This window comes from Hemitrygon akajei, chromosome 3, assembly GCF_048418815.1.
Source record: "Hemitrygon akajei chromosome 3, sHemAka1.3, whole genome shotgun sequence".
Classification (NCBI taxonomy): Eukaryota; Metazoa; Chordata; class Chondrichthyes; order Myliobatiformes; family Dasyatidae; genus Hemitrygon; species Hemitrygon akajei.
In genome coordinates, this window is record NC_133126.1 from 36,363,723 (window position 1) to 36,387,818 (window position 24,096).

The window sequence follows — 24,096 nt, forward strand, 5'->3', positions numbered from 1 at the left end:
TTTAGAGAAATTTGTCAGTGTTTGGTGACAAGCTGAACCTTTTAAACTTCCTTTAAAAAAAAGATGATAGTCTGCCTTCCTTGTATTTGCATCCATACGCTGGGTCTAGAACAGGACATCAGATGTTAACATTTAGGAATTTAAAGCTGCTAATTCTCTCCACTACCGATCCTCCAATATAGATTCATAAATCTTCACCCTTCTTCCCCTTCTTGAAGTGAAGAATCAGCTCTTTATTTTTACTGAGTGAGAGGAAGCCGTTGCAGTATCGCTCAACTAAATGCTCTATCTCATTCCTGCATGCTGACTCATCACTAGCTATGATTCATCCAGCAACAGTGGTGTTAGGAGCAAATTTATACATGCCGTTGGAGCTGTGCTTAGCGTCACAGTCAGAGGAGATAGTGTTACCAATGCTCGCTAATTTAAATATGTTTAAATTTTTAAACAGTTACAGAGGGCCTTGCTTGCTGCAAAACCATTTTGTCAGTTTTTTGGCCACTCCACTGGAGCAAGCCTCCCAGTGGAAGATGGCATCTGGGAACTGAATGACTGTGACATAGAAGAAGGTGTTTTGACTTATCTAGTTGATGTTGCCTCTCAGAGAAATTTCATCAGTACCATTCCTCTTATTTGTCTATATCCTTGACTCTATCCTGGGCCTGTAGTTGCTGGAATTCAGAAGGATGAGCGGTGACCTCGTATAAGCATATCGAACGGTGAAAGGCCTTGATAGAATGAATGTGGAAAAGATTTTTCCTATGGTGGGAGAGTCTAAGAGTAGAGGACCCACAACCTCAGAACAGAGGGGTGTACTTTTAAAACAGAGACGAAGTGGAATTTCTTTAGCCACAGCGTAGTGAATTTGTGGAATTCTTTGCCACAAGCAGCTGTGCAGGCCAAGTCTCTATGTATATTTAAAGCAGAGGTTGATAGATTATTAATCGGACAGGACGTGAAGGGATATGGGGAGAAGACAGGAGATTGGGGCTGAGTGGAAAATTGGATCAGCCATGATGAAGTGGTGGAGCAGGCTCGATGGGCTAAGTGGCCTAATTCTGCTCCTATATCTTATGGTCTTGTGGTCTTTCCTCTCCTTCACATGCCCATAAATTCCTTTTTCTCATTCTCTTGCCCCTTACGTATACTACAGGATAATATGCTGTAATCATTTGGCCTACCTTGCACTGTAGTAGCCAAATACAGTGCATGATAGAAACCATTGCAATTATTTGGACATAGTGCTGATGTCAGGATTGAACATGGATCCTTGCTACTGTGGAGTAGCAGTTATTGTATCATTGAGCAAATGGAGTCAGCAGTGTGGTGCATGGGCAGGAAGGCAGTGAAATTGGGCAATAAAATGTTATGAGGGAATGATTTTTGTTCTTATGGGTTTACTGGTAAAGGAGAAAATCTTTGAATAATTTGAACTAGAGGGCCTTCTTCACCTTTAAGTACCTTGCGATCAAGTGAATGCAATATGTAAGGTTGTCATTTGACTTATAACATTTCTGAAAATGTAATAAATAGATTTGTTAGTGGTGTGTGGAACAAATTACTTTTATGACACTGATAAGTGTAGGTAGCAAGGCATTTTCTAATTGCTTGACTCAGATGTTGACATAGGGATTGGCTCATCTGATGAATGAAGATTGGAAATCAGATAAAGTAATTTGTAACACGGAGAAAGCAAATTATTTGACTGCCAACAGCAGTTTTGATGAAATTCTGAAATCTATTCATTGCGATAAGAGCACAAATTAAAAAGAAATTAGAGTCATAGAATCACCGTGCGCAAGAGCTGGCCCTTTGGCCCATCGAGTCTGCGCTGCTGTTAATGGAGCACCAGACTTGGTCCCTTTCCCCTGATAATTTCTTATTGACTGAAACTATTTTCCCTGGAAATATTTATCCAATTTCTTTTTCATAGCTTTGTGTTGCCAGAAGTGAGAAGTGAGTTGCTGATCTTTATGAAGATTTTCCCCTCATCTCCATTGTATCCTTGTATCATTGCTAAGTTCTTGCCTTGTCTTGGACCGAGCGTAGAGTCCCACTATTTACCCTGAAAAAACTGGTCATAATCTTGCACTCTATCAAATTTCCTGTTAGCGTTCTCTGCTCCAAGGAGCTTTTCCATTCTAGTCTTATGGGTGAAATTTCATACCTCTGGAATCATTTTAGGAAATATTTTCCACTTTGTACAGAACGTTCTGTCCTTCCTAAAAGTTGATCAGATATGGATGAAATGCTCCAGATGAGGTCCAAATATGTTTAATGGTGGTTCAATATAATATGCTTACTGTTTCAGTGGAGAAGATGAATTTGGGATGCAGAAAATGGAATACTTTAGTGCAGGAAGGAAAATTTGTCTGGAGCAAAGTGGTTTGTTTCCTAAAACAAGATTGGTTGTGGAAAGGGTTGCCAATGTAGACCAGCTAATTGAGCTGGGAAGTCAATTTGGGCATATTAAGTAGCAGCAGATGTAGAAACAGTTTGCAGCTTCGTTTGAGGAGACAAACAAAGGAGCAAAAATATGTGGTGTGGGTGGAAAAGCAGCCAACAGACTAATTTGTAGAGATTATAAGTAGCTTACTTCTGAATGTCAATTGAGAGGTAAACTTCTCTGGGTGGAAAGCATTTAGATTGTATTCAGTAAAAGTTAAAAGTAGTCGCAATGTGCCTATGTATACAGTATCACAAACAAAAGAAAATCTGCAGATGCTGGAAATCCAAGCAACACACACAAAATGAGTCCTGCCGAAGAGTTTTGGCCTGGAACGTCGACTGTACTTTTTTCCTAGATGCTGCCTGGACTGCTTAGTACCTCCAGCATTTTGTGTGTGTTGCTAAGTATAAAATGCAATCAAATACAATCATTTTCCTCTCTGTCTTAAAAGGACATTTAGACATTAAGGTATGAAGAGCAAAATGCAAATCTTATCTGTAACTGCTTTATAATAATGGGAGTGTGCAGCTGTATCACAATAAAGCAAGCAGTACCTAATCATATTGGTTTTCCATATCAAATTATTATGTAGAGATTCTCAATGTTTAAAATTAGCACGTGGCACAAAGTCTTGATAAGGTTTTGGTTCATTTTTAATAACCTGAACTCTTACCTGTTAACAAGAATCAATGACTTTTGAGAGAAATTTCCCACACTATCATGTTCAGAAACATATATTACTTTACATCCATTTGGCTCCTGAACCAGCGTAGATACATTCAATGCTATTCTGAACTGATGCTATAACCTACAGACTCACTTTCAAGGACTCTTTATAACTCACGTTCTCAGTATTATTGTTATCTGCACAGTTTGTCTTCCTGTTTACACTGGTGTATGTCAGTCTTTGTTCATGTACAGTTTTTCATAAAATTCTGTTGCATTTTTTTCCCATAAATGTCTACAGGAAAATGAATCTCAAAGTAGTATATGGTCATATATATGTACTTTCATAATAAATTTACTTTGAACTTGAATTCAGCTACCACAGCTCCAGGAAAGATGTCAAGACATTAGAACAGAGGAGGGTTTTCCAATGCTAGTAAAGGTGATGAAAAGTTGCAAAGGTTAGGCCTATTCTCTGTGCAACAGAGAAAATAGAGAGAAGATCCAATAGATGTACAAAGTCTGCTGTCTACCAAAATTGTCAATCACAGAATCAACTGGTAAATAAAGATTTAAAATTATTGGTAAAAACTAGAGAGTAAATATAATTTATTCAGTGGCATTTATCAGGTCTTGATCTACTTTATTGGAAAAGTCAATGGAAGCTGATTCTATAAATTTTTTTTTATAAAATGGCTAGATACTTGCATGATTATGGATAAAAATACAGAATATTCAACCAAACACAATTGTTCTGTCTAATAATTAGGCAGACAGAACAGTCTGAAATGTTTTCTTCTCTATTTTGCTGTGATTATCTTATGTTCTTGGAGTTCTCAATGCTTTTAGTTTCCACCCCTGGTGGCAGTACTTTGCAGGTTCCTTGTGACTTTAATGTTCCTTCCATGGTCATAAAATGCTCTTGCATTCTGTACAATGTATAAAATAGTAAATACCAGTAGCATTTTCTACCCTTCACACTTTCACAAAATTATGCGGCGTCAATTGCAGGGAATTTTTAATGTGTGCTGCTTCAAGTCTATTCCTCAATTTGTTTCACAAAGTGTTTACTCTCATTTCCATTCCTAAAGTCCAAAAATATAGTACAGTACAAAACTCTTCGGCACATGCACTGTATATAGCTAGGGTGCCTCAGATTTTGCATAGCACTGTAGTGATTTTATGTATTGCACTGTACTACTGCAAAAATAAAACCCAGCATCATGACCTATGTGGATGATGATAAACCTAATTCTGATATGAGTCTCTATTGTGGACTGAGAGTGGGAAGGGGGCAGGGAGAAGAGTATCATGGTTGGCAAAAGGGGAAGAGAGAGGGGAGGGAGCGGGAAGCATCAGAGAGACATTCTGTAATGATCAAAAAAGCAATTGGAATAAAAATGACCTTGCCTGGTGTCTCAGGGCTGGGTGTGGCTGCATCCGTGCCACTCTCCAGCTCAGCACCCCTTCTCTGCCACCTGTCCCACACCCCTCCTGCAGCACTCCACCCTCTCCGTTCCCAACATCATTTGCTCCTTACCTGATTTATAAAGTTGCTCTCTGCTCCAGGGTGACAGAAACAGTACTGTGTAAAAATCTTAGCGACTCTCACTACATATATTTGCCCAAGACTTTTGTATAGTACTGTATTTCCAAAAAAAATTACTTAACAGTTCCATATATTATTAACTCAGTATTGATGTCAAGTTATTGAAGTAACCAATACAGTCAAATTTAGTAACTACTTCTTCAGTCCACAGTGAACAAATGATTTGGAGTTGTGGTACTGCATTAAAAAAAAATCACATTCAATTTCTATTATAGACGCCCATGAACCGTGCTGGATTTTCTGGAATTCTTGTAGTTTAGTGATTTCAGCCTCACAAGGTGAAGTCAGTGGCAGCAATTCCAGGATTTCTACATGTAATTAGTCATACATGAAAATCCCTAAACTGCATTCAAAACCATCACTACAACATATGCCAATGAATTCTGCTAAATGGTTGGTAGGTTTGTGAAAGCTGGAATCTAATGTGCATGTGAATTTTTTTCAAGCATGTTATTTTGCCAATTATAAATAGAATTAGCAATGGATTTGTTACCTTTCTTTGATGATGGTTAAAGCTGTATTGATGGTGTGAGCAGTTAAATTTTAGAAAGGTTGCTTCTGCTTACATGGTTCCCAGTTACTTTTGGGTTTTGACAGAAATCATTGCACAATATGGCAAGTACAAATAAATTTGATGTGTTTTGGCCACCCCTACTCCTGCAGTCAGTCTGTGTTTTTGTATGTGTTCATGGATTATGTATTGATCTTTTGTTTAAGAACTGGTTTATAAAGGTTTACCATTTTAAAGTCTTGCAGTTCTTTACGTAATTATTTTCTTTTCAAGGTCTCTCGGTGAGGAGCGTATGTTGGCAAGGAGATCACATTTTAGTTGGCACACAAGACAGTGAGATCTTTGAAATTGTAGTTCATGAACGTAACAAGCCTTTCCTGATTATGCAAGGTCACTGTGAAGGAGAGCTCTGGGCTTTGGCAGCACATCCAACAAAGCCGTTGGCAATAACTGGGAGTGATGATCGATCTGTTAGGTTTGTATCATTAATTCAGGTAATTACCCTGTGCCATCAGATAATGAGATGACGTTAGCATGACCTTGGTGTAATTTATTCATTGTGCTTTCAACTGTAGCTCACTTTAACTTGTTTTCAAATATGCTCCATTTCCTTACCGCAGATTGCCATAATGGCCAAAAATCAGGCATATTCTACAAACGGGTTTTGCAGAGCACTGCTCTGGGGAAGTTTTCTCTGATGCAGAGAATATATCTTTTATACATGGATTTGGAGTATGTTCTGAAATTTTTACTTTCAGATAACACAAGATCTTAAACTTGGCCCTCAAGGATATGTGAACAATCCTGAGTGTCCATAAGTGAAACCAATAGAATAATTAACTATGCAGTTGAACAAGTGAAAGTATTCGGAGCAATCTATTTGAAGTATTCTGCAGAATGCACCTTAATGTTGAAGAAATGCTGAGAATACCTAGTATTTGGCAAGCTGGTGTTTGAGAAATGTTACTGTAGAAACATAAATGATTATTACTGGAGTAGAGTAAATTCTGTTTATCCATACATTTGTTACTTGCATCCCACTCTATATCAAATTCTGCTGTGCCCGGAATTCTTTAGCTCCTATTTTTCAATGCCTCCAATTTAAAACTCTCACCTTCATGTTTTTATAATAATAATAATAGTAATCATCATCATCATAATCCTGTTTTATTGTCTCTGAAGCTATGTAATCCTCCAGCAAAATATTGCTCTGCACATCTACTCTGTTTTTCCCATTTCTGGCTGCAAGCCTGTTCCCTAAATTTCCACCTCTCGGCCTAACTTTGTGTTCTTTTAATATTTTTGGAAATTATTTCCACACACAATGAAAAAGGCCCTTCCATAATAAACTCTCCAAGCGTTCACACTTTTTGTGAGTTTAGAACATTTATCTCTTGTTGAATTTGCTAAGTAGATACAAGTTCCTTAAGGTAACATATTTTTGAGAAAGTAGGGCAATGGGCCATGGCTTCAAATATGTCAAAGTGAAAATGGGAGCAGATGTTCACTGGTTGTGTACACTAAAGGTTGAACTGACCTTAAATATCCAAAAAAAACATAGTAGAGGTAAAAATCCTGGTTTATTGATTAAATAAAATTATTAGATCTTTCTGACTGGATGAATTCAGATTCAGATTAGGTTTATTGTCGTTTAGAAACTACAAATGCAATGCAGTTAAAAAATGTGATAACATTCCTCCAGAATGATATCACAAAAGCATATGACTAAACAGACTACACCAGAAAATCCACATAACATTTGGCAATCCCCAGTCCAGAGTCTGGAGAGGCTGCTGCATATTAATATCGAGCTACCATCTTAGCGCGTTCCCCGGAAAGGAGCTCCAAATTTACCAGACAAAACAAGACCAAAAACTAAAACTACAAGACCTGCACAAAACCACATAGTTACAACATATAGTTACAACAGTGCATACAATAGCATAATTGATTAAAAAAAAACAGACCATGGGCACATTAAAAATAGTCCAAAGATGTTAAAGGACTATAAGTTCAAAAGAAATCACCACACAGTTTCCACAAGTCCCCAGGGTCCCGACAGGCTCGCCATCCCACGCTGGCGGCAGAATTAAGATGTGCTATGTAGTTTTTCTCCTATAATCTCTTTTTCCATTCTACTTGCTCTTTTATGAGACTATCTTTAGCTCACAGGTTGTGGCATTTTAACAATCTTCAAGATTACTAGTGGTAAGCAATAAATGTTGCCTTTTCAGGCAATGACTATATTCTGTGAATTAATGAATAAAATCCAGAAGATTTCACATGAACCTCTGGTCAGAAAGTTCAGGCAACCACTCAGAAATGCATTTTGCTTCATCCGAGTGCAACTTTAATTGTTACGTTTCCAAATTTATTTCAAAGGTAGTTAGAAGCATTACACATTAGTTCTTGAAATCCCAAATTATGGTATGTAAATTTAAATGTTAGTTACAAAGCAGGTTAAGGTACAGTAATTTAGTTATTTATACAAGAGATTCTGCAGATGCTGGAAATCCAGAACAACATACACAAAATGTTGGCGGAAATCAGCAGGTCAGGCAACGTCTATGAAAATTAATAAACAGTCAATGTTTCACACTGAGACCCTTCATCAGGACTCATTTTCCCTTAAAAATAATCTGTTAAATTTTCCTCATCATATAAATATCATTCATTTGATGTTTGATATTTGTCAATTTGCCTGGTCTGGCTGGCATTTATATTTGTGCTAGTGCCATACTTGTCAATCCTCAGTTGTCTATGAAGGAAAAGATTTGTGCAAAGTTGCAATTCCTAATAAATACCAATACTTTCCATTATATGTTAATTCAGGCATAAAAAATGAATGGATTCAACATTTTAACTAGTTTGTAGCCTTAGGCTAATGTACAGAAGGAAGGAAAGTTATGAAATTGTAACCTAATAATAGATAAACTGTGTGCAAGTTATTTAATTTTAATGTAACACGTGCTCAAACTGAAACATAGGATAATATTTTGCATTGCCAACAATTAAATGAACTACAGTTCAGTTTCTTAATTGGTAAATTTATGTGTATATTTCACAGTTGGACAAGATAATTGAGTTTCCAAGTCTAGTGGGTGATTTATTAAATGAGCAACCAATTATAAATTAATACTTGGGATCAAAAAAAATCAAGGGGAGTTCAACTTTGTTTTCAGCGCAATCAGTGAATGTGGTGCAAGTTATGCCTGTTTTGAAAGAGATTTTATTTTACCCTCAATCTCATTACTACATTGTTTAAAAGATAGTTTGGAAGCACCAGGGTTGGATAGAGTCTTTAAATGAAAACTTACAACACAACATTTTATACAATTTGAATTTGATTAAAATATTGAAAATATTGTTTTATTACAATATATAAGCATTTGTCTGAAATTTGCTCTTTCAGAACGTAAAGCAATTATTAAATTATTTTGAGACATTGTACAGTGTTTGCAAGTAAACTAAAATGACGTAAGTATTTAAGATAGATAGATAGATAGATACTTTATTCATCCCCATGGGGAAATTCAACTTTTTAAAAGGGTCAACTTTTACTATCCCTGCACACAAATGTACTTTTTAAAACCTTGTGGGCCACGTGAAAAAAACAATTTCCATCTGACTGGGTCCATCTTTCAACATTCCCTTTATAACTGGTAAAGAATAATGTGGGAATTTGAAATGGATCAAATGCAAATTCAGCAAAGTTCAATGCCAGTTTTGGAAATTTACATAAAATCACAACAGGAAAACCAGTGACATTGATTAGAAATTCCAGACCAGAATTACAAAATAGCTTGAAAAATAATTAACAGCAGTTGATGCTGAAAATCTGAACTAAAAAAAATTAAGAAAATGTTGGATAAACTCAGCAGGTTTTGTGGAAAGCAGCGTTTCACATTACGGGTTTGAGACCCTTCATTAGAATGAGAAAGTCAATGACAACTGAAGAAAATAGCAGCAGTAGGCCATTCAGCCCCTTGAGCCTGCCATCCCATTCAATATGATCATTGCTGATGTATGCTAGCCTGAAATCCTGTGCTAGTTCCCTATTACTCTCAATCCTCAATCTGTCAAATGTATATCATTCCCTGCCTTCAATGTATCTAATTATCTAGCCTCTATACCATCCATTCCATCGATTCATTACCAACAGAGAGAAGAAATTTCTCCTCACTCAGTTTTAAATGACTAGCACGTTATTTTGTTACTACGTCCCATTGTTTGGATTCTCCCACTAGTGAACTCATCTCAGCAGCTACCCGGTCCATCTCTGAGGATTTTTAATCTTTAGGAAAACTAACTCCTCATTCTTCTAAACTCTGTGGATTACAGGCAATGTCTGTGTAGTGGCAATGGTGTAAAAGGCTGAAGGATGTAACAAAGGGATTTTTTCTGATAGAGTGAAATTATTGATCTTTTAAATCAGAGTGAGCTTCATTGTGTAGGCAAAGTGATCTGTGTCATCTGTCATCTGTGTCATGTTGTGTAGTCTGACTATACTTAAAAAGAAATGATGTTAGGCAAAAAAAATGGCCTGGTCTCAAAGAAAATGAAATAAATTGCAAGTTATCTAAAGGTGGAGAATTCCTTATTGAGACCTGCAGGCTACAGCATGCCAAGATGGAACATAAAGTGCTGCTTCATGAACTTGCATTGGGGCTCATTGTAACAGAGCAGAAGACTGAGACAGAGAGGTCAGCTTGGGATGGTGAATTAAAGTAGCAAGCAACTGGAAATAGGGGGTCATTCATGTGAACACGGCACAGATTACTCTCTAAAGTGATCATCTATTTGGCATTTGGTTTCTCCAATGTAGAGGTGGCCTCTGAACAACTTAATTGTACTTTTCTTCATTTTATAATATACTAAATATGTTTGCAGGATATGGAGTCTAATTGATCATGCTCTGATTGCTCGATGCAATATGCAGGAACCAATCCGTTGTGTTGCTGTGAGTTCCGATGGCATTCATCTTGCTCTAGGTATGAAGGACGGCTCTTTCACTGTACTACGGATCAGGTATGTATAAGAGAGAACTGCTTTATGTATTTCCAGCGCACATTGATGTATTAAGGTTTCCCTTCCCATTATCCTATAACCATTATTAATATTAGGGAAATTTGAAATGTTTTATAAACTGTATTCTCGGAGTCACTACTGTGGACTGAGCACAGTTGCTCCTCAAAATGATTGCCCAGTCTATCTTGATTTCTCCATTGCAGAGGTGGCCTCCTCTGAGGCTCTGATTGCTTGATGCAATATGCAAGAACCAAATTATTGCCTGTTTTTGAAAGATGCAGTTACCGGTGGTAACATTCCATCACTATCAGTTCTAGTTCCCAAGCTTCCCTTGGAAACTTAACCACTTGCTAAGCCATTAATATAGTACTGAAGGAATGTTGGATGTATTTTCTTTAAGTGCAATATTAAATGAAATGGCTGTATGCTAGTTCAGATGGATATCAACCTTTCTGCAGTACATAGCCCATTTCTGGCAGTTTTTGATAACTCATTTTATATTTGTAGGGCAATGTTTCATGAAGGTCATTATGCTTTGCTGAATACTCTAATTCAGTGGATGCAGAATGCTTTCAGACTGCTGGAGGGTCTGATGAGGCATTAAGTAAATACAAGATCTTTCTTTAAACATGTCCTCGGGTTTAGGCTTTACACATTTTATTTTATAACTTTGAAAATATTGAATGTATGATTCATAATTTCTCTTTGGCAAATTGGCTGTTTGTTATTATCTTGTTAGTTAGCTATTCCTTTGCCCTTCATTTATAACGCTGTTATATCCCACTGATTTCCCGGACTGGCTTGCAATCACTGCTGATTTTTGCTCTCTCATGCTCACTAATATTGAAGCATAGCTTGAGCTGATTCTGATCCGCTTTTGCCTTCAGCAAACAAACATCTTCCCTTGGGTTCTCTGAGTGCAGCTGGAACATAGCCATGCACTTCCAGTTAGCTCCTGCAGGACTAGTTCTGTTACATTAAGTATGGAGATTCCACTGCTAAATTTTGATCACATATTTGCTATTTGTATAAAGGAATAGGGAAGTTTATGTAAGTTGTTTTTTTTTCATTCTTTGACATGATCAGTAACCCTACATATTATCTTGCTATTCTGGTACAGAGGGGTTATAGTTTTATAATAGTTTCATTATATCTTTATAAGCTAGGGTGATAAATTGTAATCTTAAATAATTTACTTTTTTGTTGTCCTTTCTTTTATTTGATGTTTTATGTTTGTACTATTGACTCTTATTTTAGGCTGTGTGTCATTTTGCTCCTTTATTTGAAACGTCTTTATTCTGCTGGATGGAACGAAATCAAAGAGAGAAGCTGGGAATGTCAACCCCTGGCATGCTCTCCACAAAATCAAGTCATTTCTATGAGAAGCTAATCTTTTCTGAACTCTTGTGTGGTCACGTGAGCCCCTGTGGCTTAATCAGGCCATATGTGGAATAGTCTGTTTAGTCTTGATCTCCCTTTTGAAGAGTACACTTGCCCTGAAGATTCACTACGCCAGTCAAGATTGTGGTATGAGAAGAGATTAAGTAAACAAGACTTGCATTTTCTATTGTGAGAGAGTTCTTCGAAGTTTAGAAGAATCCGCATGGCTGGCTAGAAATGGGGAGGATATTTCCATTCAGAGAGGGGTCTAGAGCTTTGGGTTATGGTCTGGGAATGAGGTAGGCCAATTAGGAATAATATGAAAAATGTCTTTAGTCTGAGAATTCAATAGCCTTGTGTGCTTTGGAGACTTCATCATTCCTAATAGATACACATATTTCTGGATAACAAAGGAATCAAGGAATATGGGAATATTCAGGAAAATAGAGCCAGAGGAGAAAATCAGCCGTGATCTTTAGAAATGGCAAAGCAGCCGCAAGAGCATTTGCTTTCTCCATTTATGCCTCCTTTGTCTTCAGTTCTTTTGTTATTAAGCTGACTGAGCACTGAGCTGCTAATAATGTGAAAGACTTTTGTAGAACAAGCAAGCACAAGTGCACCTATTTAAAGTAAAAAAAATAAAGATGAGAACATTTCACAAGCTTTAAGAATATGATCTATGATAATTATTACTTTTTAACTTAATACAGTTCATTTTAAAATTCAGTATTTAGCTGAGGGAATCATTTTGGCAGAAAGCCACATTATTGGGGGTGAATAGAATGAGACAATGGGGAAGTGGACATGCAGCAGGCACTAAGCCATGCTCCAACAGGTTACAAATAGCTGTCAACATCTAATGCAAGATTTTAAGTCTTCCAAGATATTTGTCGTATAAGCTTATACTATGTACATTCTGGATGTTAAGGATGCATCTTTATGAGCTATGAGAGGGCTAAATTGCAGGGATTACTGAATGTCTTGCCAGTGGCTCCTCCAAGTTCCAAATTTTGATTCCATTGGGGGCCCCGTTGCTTATGTGGCTGTTCAGAGTTGTCAAATGCATTTCATATATTGGGTGCAAACTGGATTTCAGAGTCTTAAAAACCTGGCACCAGAGTTCACATCCTCCATTCAAGAAGGGAAATCTTGTCTGACAAATCTGTTGGAATTCTTTGAGGAATTAACAAGCAGGATAGACAAAGGAGAGACAAAGTTGTTTATCTGGACAAGGTGCTGCACGTGAAGCTGTTTAACAAGGTAAGAGCCCATAGTATTACAGGAAAAGTAATAGCATAGATAGAACAAACACAAGGAAATCTGCAGATACTGGAAATTCAAACAACAACACACACAAAATGCTGGTGGAACACAGCAGGCCAGGCAGCATCTATAAGGACAAGCACTGTCGACGTTTTGGACCGAGACCCTTTGTCTGGACTTCTCTTTATAGATGCTGTCTGGCCTGCTGTGTTCCACCAGCATTTTGTGTGTGTAGCATAAATAGAAGATTGGTTAACTGGCAGGAGGGAAAGAGTGGGAATAAAGGGATCCTTTTCTGATTAGATGCTGGTGACTAGTGGTGTACCACATTGGTCAATGTTTTAACTATTTCTTTTCATGTTATATGTCAATGACTTTGATGAATGCATTGATGGCTTTGTGGCCGTTTGTGGGTGATATGAAGATAGGTGGAGGGCAGTTGTATTGAGGAAGCAGGGTGTTGGCAGAAGGACTTAGACAGATTGGGGGAATGGGCAAAAATGTTGCAGACGGAAAATAGTGTAGGGAAGTGATGCACTATCAATAACTCCAAAAGACTGGAAGTAGAGTAAATACTGAAAGGCTTTTATTAGCAGTAAAATGGACCACGTCCATGCTGGATGTCTGCCCTGGACTGTGGGAGGAGCAGTGACACAATCACCTTTATCCAGGGGTCTGTGGGAGGAGCCACAGGAGCAGTCAGCAGAGGGGCGTGTCCAGACAGATATACATGGTTTACCACAGGAAGTGTATGGTCATGAACTTTGGTAGAAGAAATAAAGGCTGGACTATTTTCTAAATGGGGAGAAAATTCAAAAATCAGAGGTGCAAGGGAACTTCATGCTTGATTCCTTAAAGGTTAACTTGCAGGTTGAGTCAGTGGTAAGAAAGGCAAACGCAGTGTTAGCATTCATTTTGAGAGGATGAGAATGCAAAAGTAAGGATGTAATGCTGAGGCTTTATAAGGCAATGGTCAGACTGCACTTGGAGTATTGTGAGCAGTTTTGAACCCCTTATCTAAGATGTGTATGGACTGGAGAGGGTTCAAAGGAGATTTATGAAAATGATTCTGGAAATGAAGGGTTAATATATGAGGAGTATTTGATGACTCTGGGCCTTTACTTGCTGGAGTTTAGAAGAATGAGAGGGGATCTCATTGAAACCTATCGAATATTGAAAAGCCTAGGTGGAGTGGATATGGAGAGGATGTTTCCTATAGTGGCAGAGTCTTGGTCCAGAGGGCACACCCTCAGAACTGAGGGATACCTACTTGGAACGGAGATGAGGAAAGATTTCTTTAGCCAGAGGGCCATGAATCTGGATTTCATTGCCACATGTGGCTGAGCAGGACAAGTCATTGGGTATACTTAAGATGGAGGTTGATAGGTTCTTGATAATCAAGGCATCAAAAGTTTCGGGAAGAATGCAGGAGAATGAGATTGAAGCAGATAATAAATCAGGCTTGATGAAATGGTGGGGCAGAATGGGCCAAATGGCCTAATTTTGCTCCTATATCTCATGGCCCTTGTGGTCAATCTCATGTACAATGAACAAGGTCGTTCACAGTACCATCCAAGAGAGTAGACCTGAAGCTATAAGACCTATTAACAGGTGAAGGGTGCAATCTTGTGTAACAGGAAAGGATTAACTGATGGCCTGGCGCTGCAGTGCTTTTCAGGAACAATGGTCATAAATTGATATAAATCTATATTCAGACAGAAAATGATTTGGTTTTATCTGACAACATTAACAAAATATTTAAACAAGGCTGCAGAGCAAGTGCACATAATGTGATAAGGATAGATGGTCAGCATAAACTTGGTGGCTAGCCTTTTGTATGAGTTTGACTCTATGAAAAGGTCTGAAATCTGAAACAACAGAAACTACCAACACATATGTATGCTATCATGGATCAGAAAACTACATTATAGGATATGACAGTGAACCAACAATGCTTAAAACTTTATAAATTAATCCACAATTTACAAGATATATATTTTCCTTAAAGAAGATGGGCTTCATAAGTTTGCAGATGACACAAAAATTGGCAGAGTTGTAGATAGTCAAAGGATACAGAAGGATATAAATTATGAGATATGGGCAGACAAAATGCAGATTGAGTTTAATCCAAACAAGTGTGAGATGTTGCACTTTGGAAGGTCAAACGCAAGATGAAAGTATACAATAAATAGCTGGGCACGTCAAGCATCGCTTTGCAGAGGGGTCTAGGGGTGCAAGTCCATAGCTCTTTGGAAGTGACAACACAATTTTCTCTCTTTCTCTCCGTGACTCCATCTGTGTGTGTCTCTCTGTCTCATGGAATAGGCCCTTCAAGCTATGCCGCACAGCAGGCCCCTGATTTATCCCTAGCCTAATCATGGGACAATTTACAACAACCAATTACCCTACTAACCGGTACATGTTTGGAATGTGGGAACAAACCGGGCACCTGGAGGAAACTCCCACAGTCACGGGGTGAACATGCAAACTCCTTACAGGCAGTGGAAATTGGGAGTTGAACCCAGGTCACTGGTACCTTAAAGCGTTGTGCTAACCATTACGCTAGCATGCTGCGTACTGTGATAGAATAGTAATGAAGGTATATGGTATACCTGCCTATATAATAGATGGGAGGTCATGTTGCATCTGCAGTAAACTGGTTAGGCTTCCTTTGGAATACTGTACAGAGTTCTGGTTGCCGTATTACAGGAAGGATGATAAAGCTTTGGGGAGTGTTTAGGAAGGGTTCACCAGAATGTTGTCTGAATTGGATAGTGTCTCCCTTAAGGAAAGTTGGGACAGACTTGGATTATTTTCTTTGGAGTGTCAAAGACAGAGGGACAAACTGATAGAAGCACATAAAATAATGAGAAGCATAGATCTGACGGACAATCCAAGTCTTTTTTCCAGGGTGTAAATGTCAAATACTGGAGTATTAGGTTTAAGTGAGTAAGGGAGTGTTTAATGGAGGTTTATCCAATAAGTTTGTTTATTACACTGGGAATAATGTGTGCCTGGAATGTACTGCCAGGGGAGGTGATGGAAGCACTTAAGAAGCATTTAGATGCCCATGTAAACAGCCTCGGAATAGAGGGATTTATAAGGAAAAGGAATGTAGAATATGAAATTAGGTAGGTGATGAATATAAAGTCAGATAGTGTGAACTTCCATCTATATGTAAAAAGGAAAAGATCTTCAAAAGTTATTGTGGTTATCTTACATATTGAGATGGAAGAAATTATCTGGGGAAGAATGAAATGACAAAAATTAAACAAATATCTTGCCTGTCTTTACAAATATTTAATGTGTTCTCCTGGCATTTCAAAAACATCAGCGTTAACGTAATATATCCAAACATGGCTGATGATATAAAACTAGGAGACAATATGCGATTTCAAGAGGATGTCGTCAGGCTAAGTGTACAGGCAAGGACATGGCAGGTGAATTGTTATGTTCTGAAATATGAGAATCAGAATCAGGTGTAATATCATTGATATATGTTATGAAATTAGTTGTTTTGTGGCAGCTATACAATGCAATACATAAAAGTACTATAAATTACAAAATGATTTGTATTTTAAAGTTAAATAAGTAGATTAAGAAGTGCAAAAATAGTGAGGCAGTTTTCAAAATGGAAGTCATCCATTTTGGTGGAAACAATAAGGTATTTTTAAAATATCAATAGATTGAATGGTGTTGATGTTCAGTGAGACACACGTATTGTTTGTATATGAATCTGAATGTTACCATGTACATTTAGCAAGCACTTGGGAAGACAAATGGTATGTTGGACTAAATTGAAAGATGACTTGAATATAAAAGTAGGAACATCTTGCTGCAGATATAATGAGATGACAATGTTTGGAATAACGTACACAGGTCTTGTCCACTTACCCAACAAAAAATACTTTCACAAAAGTGTGAATGCAGTGAAGCTTTGCCAGATTACTCCTGAGTTGATGAGTTTCTTGTATGAGGAGAGATTCAAAAGGCTAGGCCTGTTCTTTCTTGGACTGAGAAGAGCAAGAGGTGATCTCCTTCATAATTTTTTTTTTTAGGAACTTGACAGAGGATAGATGCATAAGGAGTTACCATTTAGGACAGATGAGAAGAAATTTCTTCACCATGTCAATCTTTGGAATTTACTACTTGAGAGTGTGGAAGTATATTCAAGATATAGATAGTTAGGTTTTGTATATTAAAAGAATTAGAAGATCAGTGATATACAACAATTGACAAGTAACAAATTCGCACTTAGTCCTTGTAAGCTAAAATATTTTATTCATTTTTGGGATCTCAGTGTTACTAGCAAGGTCTGTATTCATCACTCATCCCTGTTTGCCCTTGAAGGTGGTGGTGAACCACCTCATAAACTTTGAAAGAGAAAGTACTCCCTCAGAAGCATTAGGCAGAGAGTTCCAAGATTTGGATCCAAACACATTGAAGGAATGAATGGCAGTGTATTTCCAAATCAACTTTGGAGGGGATTTTGGAAGTTGTAGTATTTTAATAAGCAGCAACAAGCTTCACTTTTCTTTGGGTTCTTTTTGCATAAATATGCATGCTCATTTCTATCAAAAGCTATCTCAGTGAATTCACACCATGGGACTTGATTGCAGTTGAATGAAAGAGGAAAGGCATCAACAGCTCATTCTCAATTCACCCTTTTACGGAGAAGCAAAAACGTGTATGTGCATTGAAAATGAATTTGGCTCATTTACATTACACAGTATGGTAAAATACAAATCAATAAGTAATCAAGTAAAATTAATTTTTATTTTTGTCAAGTGGCACTGCTTATTTTGCCTACTGCTTTAAAACAAAAGGAAGAGATGTTTGTTTGTGGGTAGGCAAAAGTATATCAGATGGTGCACAGCATAGGTAAATGTAAAGCCATCCTCTCTTACCAAAGAGAACAGTATGCATTCTAAAGTGCTTCAAATAGTGAAGAACCAAATAATTATTTGGGGGATATTTAATACCTGTTTCATGGTAAATTGTTTTTCCTGTTACAGAGATATGACTGAAGTCGTTCACATAAAAGATAGGAAAGAAGCAATTCATGAGTTAAAATATTCTCCTGATGGAGCGTATTTGGCAGTGGGATCAAATGATAACTCCATTGATATCTATGGAGTTCTGCAGCGATATAAAAAAGTTGGCGAGTGTGTTGGATCTTTGAACTTCATCACACACATGGATTGGTCAACTGATAGTAAATACTTACAAACCAATGATGGTTCTGGAAAAAGACTGTTTTACAACATGCCATGTAAGAGTATCATCTATGCATCTAATTGCATGTTTACTTTTTCGTAATTTGACTGTGCAATGTTTCATTGATCCTAAGCAGTACTGGTTTATTTTCAAAGCATCCCTTCCAAACGCCACTTTCCAAGAATCAGCAGAGTTTTGAGTGGTGGCACAGTGAAAGTGCTGCCTCATAGCTCCAATGACCCAGGTTCCATCCTGACCTCCACTGGTCTTCGTGTGGAGTTTGCATGTTATCCTCAGGAATACTTGGGTTTTCTCCAACATACCAAAGGTATTTGCGATTAGCAGGTAAATTGGCCACAATAAATTGCCTGTTGTGTGTAGGTGAGTTATAGGGTCTGGGAGTGAGGTGGGAACAAATAGGAGGAACTGATGAGAATTGTGGGGAATAGGTTACAAGGCAATTTTATGGGAGAATGAAAACTAGCATTGATGAGATGGTGTTAAAATGGCCTCTGTACTGCAAGGAAATGAATCATGCATGAATACATGAAGTGGTATGTGAAAAAGTTTGTTTCCATTTCAATTTGTATTGCATCTTTTATCTTGAACAATTTGCCCACCCAGAAGTTGGCTCAATTAGCTCCCTATAAGAAGGAAACATTTTAGAGAGGGGCCTCAGTTGGATTCTGGAGGGATAAGGGAATGCAAGAATCTAATATAATAGATGAGAAATTGATTGCTGATCTCAGTGCATCAGATTTGTGGTGCAAGGAGAGGCCTATGCTCATGACAGGAATAAGTGAGCTTAATAGTTTGGGAGAAAGCATTCCCATTCCTTCTAAAGTTGAATCTGCTACAAACAAATCTTTGGCCACAAATTTCACACCAAATCCTAGCAAATGGTCTGTCCTATTGGAAGGTTTAGGTCTTTGAAATTATGTATGACTCTGAGGTGAGCTTTGAACTATGAATCTGTATCAATGTTAGACTACCCACATCTATCTCTGTAAAACCACCTGATGCAGCTCCACCAATTTCCCTGAATCCATCTTAAGAATTTGGTCTATCTCTCTTCCTTGCCTCCAACCAATGTATTCCCAAATTCCCAATTTTACTACTTCCACTGTTGTGTAGACTCTAAAATCTGGTTTTACCATTTTTGGTGGCAGTATTTTTAATTATTCATTTCGATAATGTTTCTCTGAAACACCTTAAAGCATATTACAACAAATAGCACTTTTAAAATAGCAAGATTGGAAGGATTAACATGCCTCCAGGGAGCAAGATGTTCCCCTAATCTCATCCCATAGTAGCCATAATCCACCCGTGATTCTCCAATTTAAAACAGCCGATGACAATTGTGATTGGGTATGAGAATTCTAAAGTGTTAACATATCTATAGATCATACTTTTGATTACACTTGACCCTTGAATTGATGGTATCTCTCTCATGTATGAGAGAATAGTAGATACCATATTATCATTGCAATGCGTCACAAAGTGAGATGAGCTTAAGATATAAATAATGATCCTAAGTAAACACAAGGAAAGATTGTAATTTCCATTTTCTGTTTTGGAGTTTTATTTCTTTTCCATTCCAATTTTCCTGATGACCTTCCCCCTCCATCCTCCTCTCACCCCCCTGTGTGCTTCTCACTGGTCTGGTCTACCTTCCACTTTTCCGTAAGCTGCCATTCTGTACGTGCTCTCTATCTCATGTTGTTGTTCTGTCTGTGTGCATCACCTTCATCATACCTGGTGTTCTCATATCTCCACAGTATCCATTGAGCCAAATGGGTTTATTTTTGTACCCCAAAGAAGATGCAGAAATTTGGAGACATTTGACTGCTAAAATAATAGTGCATTACTGATCTGGAACACTGAACTAATAATGTATCAATTACATGAGTTCAAGTGACAGCATTAGTGTGGTTGGTTGATGTGATAACTCACGTTTGTTATTTCAACGCTTGGTTAGCAAATGAAAGGAAAGTTTAGTTCTGTACCACATTTACCAATGAGAGTATTTAAATGCTCATCTCCTCTCTTTCTCCATCAGTGTTGACTGACATACTGAGCATCCATTTGCACGCTCAAGTTGTATTTATTTACTGGAACTGTTTAATGGCTTCAAATCTATTAGTGGCCTCAGAGGGGTATTAACCTAAGATTCTTTGTTAGAACTGAGGAAAATAGATCAACCTATTTTATAAAACTCACCAAAGTGAGACGGCAAGAAAATAGAAACATAGAAAACCTACAGCACAATACAGGCTCTTCGACCCACAATGCTGTGCCGAACATGTACTTACTTTAGAAATTACCTAGGGTTACCCTTAGCCCTCTATTTTTCTAAGCTCCTTGTACCTATCCAGAAGTCTCTTAAAAGACCCTATTGTATCTGTCTCCACCACTGTCGCTGGCAGCCCATTCTATGCACTCACCACTCTCTGCGTAAAAAAAAACAACTTACTCCTGACAAACCCCTCTGTATCTACTTATAAGCACCTTAAAACTGTGCCCTCTCATGTTAGCCATTTCAGCCCTGGGAAAACGCCTCTGACTATCCACACAATCAATGCCTTTCATCATTTTATACACCTCTATCAGGTCACCTCTCATCCTCTGTCGCTCCAAGGAGAAAAGGCCAAGTTCACTCAACTTATTCTTAAAAGGCATGCTCCCCAATCCAGGCAACATCCTTGTAAATTTCCTCTGCGCTTTTTCTATAGTTTCCACATCCTTCCTGTCGTGGGGTGACTAGAACTGACACAGTACTCTAAGTGAGGTCCTATATAGCTGTAACATTACCTCTTGGCTCTTGAACTCAATCCCACGGTTGATGAAGTCCCATGCACCTTATGCCTTCTTAACCACACAGTCAACCTGCGCAGCAGCTTTGAGTGTCCTATGGACTCAGACCCCAAGATCCATCTGATCCTCCACACTGCCAAGAGTCTTACCATTAATACTATATTCTTAATATCAGGTTTTTCTTAATCCTGCTCGCCATGGCCCTTTCTGGCTCTCCCGATTTCACTCTTAAGCTCCTTCCTGCTAACCCTCTTATTTTCTGGATCTCTATCATTACCGAGTCTTTTGAACCTTTCGTAAGCTTTTCTTTTCTTCTTGACTAGATTTTCAACAGCTTTTGTACACCATGGTTCCTGTACCCTACCAGCCTTTCCCTGTCTCACTGAAATGTACCTATGCAGAACTCCACGCAAATATCCCTTGAACATTTGCCACATTTCTGCTGTACATTTCCCTGAGAACATCTGTTCCAATTTACACTTCCAGGTTCCTGCCTGATAGCTTCATATTTCCCCTTACTCCAATTAAACACTTTCCTAACTTGTCTGTTTCTATCCCTCTCGAATGCTATGGTAAAAGAGATAGTATTATGATCACTATCTCCAAGATGCTCTCCCACTGAGAGATCTGACACCTGACCAGGTGTATTACAGCAGGTTTCAATCTCATTGCCTTTCTCTATACTTGATGATGGTTTCTCTTAATCACATTCTATTTCAATTTTCAGTACAGGCTGTCTGAACTTACACACGTGCCGCATTCAGACAAGCTTCCATAATACTCTGGCGTGCATTCGGTAGATGATGACAGATGAGAAGAGCTCATTTATCCCAACTGCTGTTTTTATTGTGAGAAGCACAAATACAGGCAGCGTGCCACGGCTCCGTCTGCTAACTCAGCCACGTACAGATAGGGGAGGTGATTATTACACACCCCGGTTACAGTCAGGGTGGTACACAAGCACAAGTGAGCCACTGTATAACCTAAGTTAAAATAAATGAACTTGAACACGCACACCACGGACACCTTTTAAAACAAACGCAATAAGTCATTCAGGCCACTATGAATGCTGGGGCAAGCTATCGACCACACCCCCAGAGTACCACAATATTATTTAATTTTAAAAGTCTGACATAAATACGAACGTATATTTGTTCCACAAAACCAGTTTCCCTTCTCTCTCTATTCTTTGCACTTTTTCTTTCTTATCATTCCTGTGTTCATTTGGTGCCATTCATTACAATGGATGCTGTGTTTTCCAACTAACAAAATTGATTTAAGGATATTTTCAAACATTGAGACCCATTCATTTCAAAAGATGCCAAAGCTTCACTTGGCTTTTTATATTTTTCTCTTTTTTGCTATCTAGTAATTGGCTTTTTAAGCTCTTCCTTGTTTCTACATTTCTCCTCTAGCCACAAGTTTACTTTACAAGAAATTGACCCCAATTAGTTGCTCCATCACAAAAGCAGCAGTGTGCCCCTGTGACCAGTTTGCTGTAGATATTTGTAATGTGCGATGTTTCATTTCTGGTTAACAAATGCTAACAAAATGCTTCTTTCACATTTTCAAAGTTTGAGCATTTTTTCTTCTCCCTTCAATGTGCTGTCACTGTAAAGAAGGTGCCAAATGACCTAAAAGTATGCAATTTACCCGCAATGTAATTGCCTGGACAGTGTATTTTTCAGAAACCTAATAGCTTGTGTTGCTTATTTTATATTTTGTGCCATTTTGAATTTCATTGCATGTTAAATGTGTAACTTTGAATCACTACAGTCAGGTAACATTTTGAATTTATTTTGATGTCTTTAATACTATTTCAGATGGTAAAGAAATTACCAATAAAGAAGAAATAAAGAACGTTCAATGGGCAACTTGGACATGTGTATTGGGTCCAGAGGTGAATGGTATATGGCCAAAATATTTAGATGTTAATGATATCAATTCAGTGGATGCAAATTTCAATGATCAAGTTCTAGTTACTGCAGATGACTATGGATTAGTAAAGCTTTTTCGATATCCTAGTTTTAAAAAAGGTATGATTTTTAAAATGCTTTAATAATTATGCATGTTATAGTTTTGCTTTTGTTTGTAACCTGTGCATTTTATTTGCAATCATATAGCTTTACCCAGGTCATTATTGACAAGTGACGGTTACTTGCTTGTGTTCATATAAATCAAGAGAAGTGCTGACAAAATCCCACAAAATTTCATACCATTTCACCTTTAAACATATACAATCATGAGTGTCATCAGAAGGAATAAATCATGTAAGGAGAAATGAAGAGTGGAAACCTAGACAGTGTGTAATTTTAGAAAGAGAAAACAAGAAAAAGGATGTTATTAGGAAGTAAACTTTTTTTGAACCTACTTTTGGCATGTAATGATGTTATAAAATCTTCTGCCCAAAAACTCATACATACAGATTTTTCAATAAGATGTTTATACCGTTCTTGTTGTTACTGTAATATTGTAAAGTTTGCTGCAAAATGAGCTTACTAAGTATGTTTTATTGTGAGGAAATGAGGATGACCCCTGATGACTGAATGTCTCAAGCTTTCTCTGAAACAAATGCAGAAAATGTTGCAGATGTTTGGGTCCTGTAGTATTTGTAAAAGTAGTCATATAGTTATAGAGTAATACGCATGGAAGAGATCCTTCAGCTGATCTCATCTATGCTGTCAAAGCTATTCTCATATTCTCATTAATCTAGTCTCATGTACCCAGGTATGGCCCCTCTTTCTGAATCTTTCCTATCTAAATGTTAGTCAACTGAGGGATAAATATTGCTCCCAGAAAATGAAAGAGAATCCCACTGCTCTACTGTGAAGTAGTGTACGAGATCCTTACAGCCACCCAAGAATCATAAGATCTGCACAAATACCAGATGAAGAGCTCTTGAAGGACTTTTATCACCAGCAAAGTGATAGTAGATTGTGCACTGATCTCCATTTGACATGTTCTTTAGATGGGGATGGCACTTTCGCTTTCCTTTTTGCCACAATATTAATAACCTAGATTTTCCTGGCGTATAATTGTTTCTTCCAAAAAAAAATTGGTCAGTTTGATTGGTTATAATCTAATATTTTGCTGAATAATCAGTGTGTACGTGATTCATACTACCCTTCAGAGATTTTTTTAAAATGATTTGTCCATGAT

General features: G+C 37.7%; 1 protein-coding gene across 1 annotated transcript in view; it reads left to right on the forward strand.

The window, feature by feature from the left end:
- Nucleotides 1-24,096, forward strand: part of LOC140724863 (echinoderm microtubule-associated protein-like 5) — a 192,151-nt gene that overhangs the window by 65,922 nt on the left and 102,133 nt on the right. Inside the window, exons 7-10 of the mRNA XM_073039574.1 lie at nt 5,509-5,710; nt 10,126-10,263; nt 17,922-18,178; nt 22,761-22,973. Of these exons, the coding sequence (XP_072895675.1) occupies nt 5,509-5,710; nt 10,126-10,263; nt 17,922-18,178; nt 22,761-22,973 (810 nt within the window). The remainder of the gene's footprint in view (nt 1-5,508; nt 5,711-10,125; nt 10,264-17,921; nt 18,179-22,760; nt 22,974-24,096) is intronic.